Source organism: Panthera tigris, chromosome E2, assembly GCF_018350195.1.
Source record: "Panthera tigris isolate Pti1 chromosome E2, P.tigris_Pti1_mat1.1, whole genome shotgun sequence".
In the NCBI taxonomy this organism is placed as follows: domain Eukaryota; kingdom Metazoa; phylum Chordata; class Mammalia; order Carnivora; family Felidae; genus Panthera; species Panthera tigris.
Window position 1 is genome coordinate 59,297,887 of NC_056674.1, and position 9,511 is coordinate 59,307,397.

General features: G+C 47.7%; 1 protein-coding gene across 4 annotated transcripts in view; it reads right to left on the reverse strand.

Annotated features, from left to right (window-relative positions):
- The window catches only part of FBXO31 (F-box protein 31), a 51,427-nt gene that overhangs the window by 41,274 nt on the left and 642 nt on the right, over nucleotides 1-9,511 (reverse strand). For 2 of the 4 annotated variants that reach the window (XM_042968055.1, XM_042968054.1), the window contains exon 1: nucleotides 3,784-4,152. The exons of 1 other annotated variant lie outside the window; for it this stretch is intronic. In XM_042968055.1, the coding sequence (XP_042823989.1) occupies nucleotides 3,784-4,132 (349 nt within the window). In that variant the 5' untranslated portion in view covers nucleotides 4,133-4,152. Of the gene's footprint in view, nucleotides 1-3,783; nucleotides 4,153-8,487; nucleotides 8,573-9,511 lie in introns of those variants that run through there. One more of the 4 variants, XM_042968057.1, reaches the window with a different exon arrangement.

The following is a 9,511-nucleotide window of genomic DNA, read 5'->3' on the forward strand; positions in this document are numbered from 1 at the left end:
CATCTACATAACCTTGAGATGAAAATCATTACTTAAACCCAAAATTCATGAATTTGATTAACATGTAACTTTCACAAAAGTCATTATAAATGAAGTTAAATTGCAAATGACTATAGACTACACGAAAATGTTTTACAATATAGTAAACAGAAATCGATCCAGGTGAAATAAATTAAACCCACAAAATAGTAAGAAAATAATAGGGGAGAAAATGGGCAAAAAGGATAGGCAAACAAGAGAAATCCAAACTGCCAATAATTATTTTTTTAAATGTGCATCCTTACTAGTTATCAGGCACATGCAAATTAAAATAAATAAAAATGCATTGTTCAGGGGTGCCTGGGTGGCTCAGTTAGTTACGCACCCAACTTCTGATCTTGGCTCAGGTCATGATCTTACAGTCGCGAGACTGAGCCCCACAGGGGCTCTGCACTGACCGTGCAGAGCCTGTTTGGGATTCTCTCCTCTCTCTCTCTCTCTCTCTCTCTCTCTCTCTCTCTGCCCCTCACCAGCTCACACACTCTGTCTCAAAATAAATAAATAAACTTTTAAAACATGGATCTTTCAGATTAGAAAGAATTTGGCAGATGCTGGATTAAATGGGATAACTTAAAATAGCTGGGCCAGAAATGACTGCAACTTTGTAATGATGCATAATGAACATTTGTATTTCATCTTTTGTGACTTAACCTGTTCATGCTCTAGTGACAGGTGTGAAAGCAGCTAAATCAAGCCCAGAAATAACTGGGCAGTACCTAGCAAAAGTGCAAATCGCACAGCCCACTGCCCCAACAACACTACTTCTGCGTGTATGTTATCTGCATTCAAGGAAACGTATTGTTCACTGTATGCTATATGTAATAAAAGAAAGATATAAAAATAAGAGAAGCGACAAAGTGTGGTCTCTCCAAATGATGAACCACCACACAGCATTTAAAAAGAGTGAACCAAAACTAAATGTATTCACATGAACAGAACTTAAAAACAGAAGTTCACAAGGGGAAAAAAAGCAGATGTACGATACTCACAGATGATATATTTCTAAAAACTAAACCACCACAAATGTTACATTTGGGAACAATGTCCTAGCATACGCTATATACAGATGTATATGTCCTATATACACTAGTAAATAAGCCTATGACAGTGGCTGCTTCTTGGAGTAGAAAGGGCAGTGCTGACCAGAAGGGACGACTTTGAGTATCAGCTGAGATGTTTTCTGTTAAAAAAGGTCAAGAGGTGCCTGGGTGGTTCAATCCCTTGGGTTGATTATCTGACTCATGGTTTTGGCTCAGGTCATGATCTCACAGTTCCCGAGATCAAGCCCCGCGTCTGGCTCTGTGCTGATGGTACGGAGGCTGCTTGGGATTCTGTCTCCCTCTCTATCTGCCCCTCCTCTGCTCTCTCTCAAAATAACTAAATAAATAAACATTTAAACGATCAAAAAAAAAAATTACAAAGGTAGAGGAATCAAAAACAAATATAACAAAAGAATTAACACTTATTGGGGGTGACTAGGAATATACCTGTTTTTCCATTTATTTATTTATTTATTTTTTGAGACAGAAAGAGACAGAGCGCGAGCAGGGGAAGGGGAGAGGGAGAGGGAGACACAGAATCCGAAGCAGGCTCCAGGCTCTGAGCTGTCAGCACAGAGCCCGATGCGGGGCTTGAACCCACAGACTGTGAGATCATGACCTGAGCCGAAGTCGGACGCTCAACCAACTGAGCCACCCGGGCACCCCCTGTTTTACCATTTTTATCTTTTTTTTTTTTTTAATTTCTCAAAATGAGAACTTTCCCAGTTAGCCTTCCTTCTACCACATGGTCTGCTGTCCCAGGAAAGCTGAACTGAGAAGCGCCCCAGCAGGAAGGGACAGCATAGTCCTCTCTCTCTCCCAACTACCTTCTACAACCGCATCAGGACTTCCTATATTTCCATTAGCGACTCTACAATCCACCCTGAACTCTATCCCCAGTGAGTTTTACTCTGTGGCATACCTTTGAGTTTTTGATTACACAAAAGTCTTCGCTACTCTCTGTTTCTAGAGTTGAGCTAGCCACATTACAATTCCCCAGAGACAAACCCATCGGAAAGCACCACACTGGTTTGGCTGACGGATGGACAAACTTCTCAAAGCACAATGGAACACCTGTGACCAATCTGGGTCTTACAGGTGAACAAAAAGCAAAACAAATGAAAAGACAGAGTTCAGAGAGAAAGAGAAAGGGGAACTTTCTTTGCCTCTACTTTAAAATGTCAAAGGAAATGCACTTGCCACATACAAGACAAAAGGTGAATACTGCTAATACTTGGAGAGTTCTTACAAATTTGTTCTTACAAAAATAGACTGTCTTAAGAGACAAAAACAAAAACACACAAATAAGGAATCACAAGACATGAAATACAATGGCCAAGAGGCCCCATAATAGAACATTACCATTTAGGGGGTGAGAGTTTCACATGCATCATCTCATTTAACCCTCAACGTGACCCTAAGGGAGCAGCATTTCCCAAATACCTGGGAAGGCGAAGCAGCATGTCCAAGATCTCACGGCATATAAATAGAGCCTGAACCGCTGAGTAAAAATCCAGAGCCCTGACCACTGAACATTACCGCAGAGATATGACTGACTGACCCCCTTGTTGGGGGGAGGGGTGGGGGTGGAATCCGGGGAAAGCGGTCTTCTCAGGCACCCTCTGGGGTGGGAGGGGGTGCAAATTCCAACGGCTGGGCAGTGGGTGTCTATGTGCCATCAGTGTGTGCACTCCACTACACACAAACGTGCTGCGAGGATGTGCACCCTAACAAGACAATCGCAGACGTCCTAAAAGACACATGGACATATAAATTGCTACAGTATCTGCTTAAAAGCAGCCCTGACAAGCACTGTTTATGACCAGGAAAAACTGCAAACTCAGAAGTCGACCGGTAAGGGACTAACTAGTCTGTGGCATATGCACGCAGAGACATACCACGAAGCTTTTTCTATAGTAAACTGTCTCTAGAAGAATATACATGGTACGATCCCATCTAAGTAAAAATGTGTACAGGACTCTACATGTGCATACGGAGAGACGTTTTCCAAAATTGTAAGAATGGGTTATCTTTGATGGCAGGGATCTCTGATGATCTTTAATTTCTTCCTTCTGCCATTCTGCATGGTCTGGATTTTTTTCTCACCTATCTTTCTTACCAAAACATGACACCTCACTGAACACCTGGCATTTGTCAACGTTCAAACGTTGTCCAGAGACTCTGGAACTCTGGATTAAGTAAACCCTTCCTCCTGGGATTTGTTACAAAACTAACTATTCGCCACCGTCATTACTGCCACCAGCATCCAAGAGAGGGAACTCAACCCTCGCTCCACCTGCCCCTCCACAGACCCGCCCCTAAGGAGACCCTCCACACTCCCCGGCTCGGGCTGCTTCCCCAACCGTTCGACTTCACCCCCTGCGCTCTGCTCAGCTCCGCCCCCCGAGGCCTGGGGACCGAGGCCGATGCCCACATGCGTCAGCTTACTCCCTGGCCTGAACCCAGCCCCAACCCCAGCACAGTCAACCGTCCTGTCCCTGAGGCCGGGGGACCCTCCACCCCCGCTCAGGGCCCCCAGGGCGGGTACAGCGCGGCTCCGCGGCCCTGCGGGGACTCCACCTCTCCCAGACTCCGCGCCCCGGCAGTGTGGGAGACAGCCCCGGAGTCACCGCCCCCCGCCCGGCCGGGACCCTCCCCCGGGGGGACCCCCGCCCGCCAGGACCCCCGCCCCCGGCGCGCTCACCCTCCCGGCAGCGCCTTCTCCAGATGGTGTCGGTGTGCAGGATGCGCCGGAACTTGGTGCAGACCTGGGCCAGGCTGGGCAGGTCGGTGCCGGGCAGCGAGGCGAAGATCTCCACCAGCAGCTCCGGCGGCAGCTCCAGCAGAGAGCAGCGCGGGGGCGGCGAGGGGCCCGCGCCCCGGCCGCCCCCCGCCCCGGCCAGCGCCGCCGCGCCCGCCTCGATGCGCTCCTCCTCGGGGTCCGTGTCCGGCTCGCTGTCGGCCGCCGCGGTCTCAGCCGGGCCCCGGCGCTGCTGGCGTCGCCGGCATCCCCGCGACGGGCCCACGCCGCAGAGGCGAGCGCACACCGCCATGCCGGCGCGAGGGACGGCCGCGGCGCCGCCGCCGCCCGTGCGCACGCGCTGCCGGTCGGCCGGGCCCCGCCCCCGGGAGCACGACGGGCCCCGCCCCCGCGCCGCCCGACCCCGCCCACCGAGCGGTGAGCGATTCAGGCCCCCGCGGCCCAGCCGGGACCTGACGCCACCGGGTCCCAGGTCCCGCGCCCGGACCGGGCACGGGAAAACAATGCCACTTAACATCGGGCGATGGTAGCCGCGTCCCGACTGAGGACGTGCTCGAGGACCCAACTCGCCACCTCCAGAGTATGGGCTCACGCCCTCCCCACTGCGCTAACAGGGGTGGCGGCGCCGTGGAATGCCGGCAGCTGCGAGGAAGGCCGGAGGACCCCCCCAAGATGTTCGAGGACTCCCCCGGAGGTCCCCATCCAGAACCCCCCAAGACAGCCTGAGGACCCCCCCCCCCCGGAGGTTACCCTCAGAACCCAAGACGGCCCGAGGTCCCCGGGAGGTTCCCCAGACCCATGAGAACCCCCCAAGACGGCCCTGAGGACCCCACCCCCACCGCCGTGGACGGCCCCAGGGACCCTCCAGAATCCCCACAACACACACCACCATGACTCCAAGAATTACCCTAGGACAGGGCCCAGGACGGCCTGAGGCCTGATTAGGTGGCCAGGGGGATCGGTGCAAACTTGTCTAGCGCCCCAAACCGCCCACGTAAACCAAATAGAACCCCGATTGTGCCAATCAGCCTCCTTTCTTTTATCTAAAAATTGACATTCACTCATTTCTTCCTTTATTGCAATGAAAGGGGAAATCATGCTAGCTGCTGAATCAAACACCGACTCCTGCATTGTCCAAACCGGTCTTGTGGTTCCGCCCTTAGTTACCTTGTTTACTGTGCTCCAGGGCACGTGTGTTCTAGAAGGCGGGGCCCAACTGGAGAGAATAGGCAAAGCCTTCCCGTGACAGTGGCTTACCTTAAATAGCTCACAACAACAAGAAACTGTAGTTATTAGTTGTTTCCAGAGTCAGGCCCCGGGGTGTGGGTGTGGTTACAGGAACCTCTCTACAACAAAGCTGGGAACCCTGCTGGGACTGCCCAGGGTCTTAAGGGACGCCAAGAATCCCCTGGCCACCCCACTGTTTCTGGGGGAGCTTGAGGTCTTGCTAGTCAGATAGAAAACTAATGACCCTGCCAGTTTCCACAATTCCTGACTGTTCACTATCACCTCTGTAGAGCAGTCTCAAGGCCAGAAACAGGGCTGCCTCCCCTGGTCCCTGGAATCTGATAATAGAGGAAGTGCATCTTCTAACAAAAATAACTAAACAGTAAGTCATGGTTCAAACCTTGGAACATGGTTCAAACCATGGTTCAAACCCGCAACTGAAAAGCAACACCCAACTGGCCTTTCCATCTAGACTGCTTTTCAGACCAGTCTCCACGCTGGCATCACAACTCTATTCCTTCAAATAGTAACACATGAGCCAAAGCAGACTCACTGTGGCACTCACCTATGTAAAGGTATGTAATGGCCCCAATGATTCCTTACCGCACCATGCCTAAATCCCGGTCTGGCCTTGCGGCCTGTGCCCACACCCAGCTCTTAGGGGAGCCCTCTGATAATTCAAAGCTCACCAGCCTAGTTAACATCTCTGACTTTGCTCAAGCTGTCTCCTCTGCCAGGAAGACCCATCTCTTCTGTCTGTGCCATTAAAGAGCCAAAACCCCCCCAAACTTGTCCCCAAATGGCATCTCCTAGGAAGGAGCACCATCACATTGTTTTATCATAAACACTTGCTTCCTTTTGTACCAATCTCCCTAGATGTATCCTTGTCATGTGATATATACACCAACACACATCATCACGCAATGAATGTTTACTAAATGTTTCTTGAATGAAAAAATAAAAAAACTGGCTACAAGACTAAAAAGAAACAGGAACCACACAGATTTAGAGAAACCTGGTGGGTCACCATTATGATCCAAGGTAGGAAGTATTTCACCAAGCAGAAATACGTGATAAACTTTTACAGAATGCCTGACTAGCCTACGTGCTACGTTTGGCATGGCTCCATAGCTTCTAAGGCATAATCTTTGCCACTGTTACATTTAGTGTTGTTGGTTTTTTTTTTCTAAATCTATCTACCCCTTCCCATAGGCAATTTTCTCCTAGAGGAGCTTAGAGTTGTACTAACGTACAAAATAATTTTGTTAAATTCCCATCTTTAGAAGAATGGTGAAACTATTCTGTTTAGAGTATGGATTCGGTAACTGGACAGTTAGGAAGGCCTAGCTATATCCGTGTATCCTTGAGGGCAGGACTAACAGAAGGTTGTATACGATAAGCCACCCAAACATGTGCAAGGACTGAATTAGTGCTAACCAGAATAGAAAGAAACATTTGGCTGTGGGAGCTTGGGTAACCCCTGTTGGCAGAAAGGAACCCAAGAGGAAAGGCTGTGGATAGCAGATAACTATTACACATTGAACAGGGAAAGTTTTGTATGTCGTGAACACTTTCATCATCCCTTATACAGAAATGTATCCCATACAAAGAACTCTAAGGAGGACATGTTCATATCAAAATGAGAAAAAAAAAACAACAGATAAAATAGATCATTTGTTTTAACACTGGGATGAGACTATAGTAATGAGTTCTTTGTTATAGAGAACTGATAACATCTAAGGAGATAAATAGATTACAGAGCAGGATTATTGTTTTCATTGGTTGCCCCAGGGGGAGCCTGGGTGTCTCAGTCAGTTAAGCTTCGGACTTTGGCTCAGGTCATGGCTCAGGTCATGGTATCACTGCTCATAAGTTTGAGCCCTGCATTTGGCTCTGTGCTGACAGCTCAGAGCCTGGAGCCTAATTTTGAATTCTGCGTCTCCCTCTCTCTCTCTCCCCCTCCCCCGCTCACACTCTGTCTCTCTCTCTCTCTCTCTCTCTCTCTCAAAAATAAATAAACATTAAAAAAAATGGTTGGCCCAGAAGTCCTAGAAAGTAGTATTTCTTGGACCTAAATAAACTGTTAGCTTTACCCACGCTGGTTCTCACAATCCAGATTTGAAAATGGAATCTTACTCCCCTGCTCAGAAGAAACAAAGTGATAGAAAGGGGAAATATTCAAAGGCCAGACAAAAGGTTCAGCTTAAAATAAGAGGGCGCATAGACTCTCAACAGATGCCTCCCTTAAAAGTCCCATATATGGGCAAAAGCTGGAAAAACAGCAATCCTTCAGAATTTACGAATAATCAAACAAAAAACCCGTGGAGCGCCGAATCAGCTGTCCGTGGCCCTTTCAGAAATAATGTTAGATCATGAGCGTGATTTATGACGGCTTTCCTGCGTGCACTCGCTGGCTGATTTCTGAAGTTGTCTGTCACGGACAGCTTCCCGGGAAGAGGAAGCACGCTGCACGCGGTGCCTCTGGCGGCTGCTGACAGCAGCTCCCGGGAGCCAGCGAAGACACTCCTACACACTGCGATCCACTGAGGGTCAACTCCAAAATCCTCCCGACTAAATCCTTTCTGAGAATAGCTCCTGGGCTTCTCTTGAGCAATACTTGCTTGTTTACTTGTTCTAAAGAGCAAAGAGATGACCCGGGAGTGATAGGACAACTGGCCAATGAGTGCCCAGACATCCTCCAGGCCGGAGTATCTCTTCCAATCAGAAAGAGGAGAGGCGGGCCGGGCCGGGCAGGCCTGAGGTGCTGAACAACTTCTCGGTGTGACTCGTCCTCCATGTTGTGTGTGGCACGAACAAGGTCTCCTACCCTGCGGTTACTGTTTCAGGCCTCATTTAACAGATTCTTAGAAATAGCCGGACGGCATGACTTACAGCCACGTTACATCACTAATGCTGGGGGCATCATGTTCAATTTTTTAGCGGTGACCTTACTTCCTCCACAATTATGGTCATTTCATGTTATAGAAAAAGGAATAGGGTCGGAGTTATTTAAAACTGACACCATCTGGCTTGCTAGAATAATTCTATAATTTAAAAGCATCATGAGATTCGTGGAGAAAGCATTGAATAAATTTAAATGAAACATGTGTTCTAGTTTTTCCACTTTATTTGGATTATTTTAAGAAACGGTGATATTTATATTATTCTTTTAAAAAATAAATCATACTATGATTATATTAACTAGCATAATATAATTCATGAATATTAACTTACCACTCGGAAAATTGGTCACTACATCAAACTTTTAAACTGCAGTCTGAGGGCACATGAAATTTTTCACATATACTCAAGCACACTTGTTTTCTAAAGTTACACTAGGTTACATTATCTGTATGTTAAAATAAATCAGTAAATTTTAGATATGATTTAATATTAATTATATGAATATGGTATTCTTACATGGAGACGATGCTTATGAGACACCTTTCCGTGCCCACTGCCGTGGATGATTTTCTGAGGCACACCTAGCGAGATGTGGTTTTAGCTGCAAGTAGGAATTCAAGGTTAGGGAGGACTTAGGCAGTCACTGTAAATGTGGACTTCAGTACTTGAAAATCACAGAGTGATCCTGAAGCACCAGTAGCTGGGCCCTTGAAGTCTATCCCTGTGGCTGCAAACTCAAGGCCTGGGGTAATTCGGTAAAGCTTTACGGATGCCTAAGGGACTAGGGAAATATGAAACTCTCCTTCCCTTCCCCCACCTCCATATGCCAGATATTGATTTTTTTTTCCCTCTTGCATTTGGGAACAGTTGTCCAGCAAGAGAACAAAAAGTCCATTTCTTACAAAATAGCAATTAAGCCAAGAAAGCAACTCACCACTCAATATTTTTTAAAAAAAAGAAAAAAACATTCAAGAAAAGCAGCATACAGTCCACACACTCTTTTAAGACTTCAACCCCGATCACTACGCTTTTGGCAGTAGGTAGGTACATAACAAACGCTTACTGGATTTCTTTCTCCATTTTTCACAGAATAAATACAAAGCAGCCAAGATAGTACACTTGGAGCTTGAAGCCTTCCTTTGGAACTTTGGAAACCAGATAGAATGTTTAAGTGGTGTTTATTCAGAGGTTTTTCAAGGTAAAGGACTGTGACAAAGGAGAAAAAACCTGGGGCAGAAAGCGACGCATGCACAAATGCCCTGTTGTCTAGTAAACAGCAGCGGGAATGAAGAGCCACAACTAACATCGTTGTCCTGGGCTTGGGAAAGAACTATACAAGGATCTGCGCCATGTTTGGCTTTTCTGAAGGGAAACCAATCCCAGCTATATTAAGACCACATCGAGGAACAGATTTGAGTATGTTTTATGCGTTTGCATAGTAACGCGTGTAGCACAGTCCACTCCACCAAACGCGCACTTGAGAACGGCTTCCCCAAACTCAAACAGGAGAGAAGCCCGGAGAGGCGGGAAGCGTTCAAAG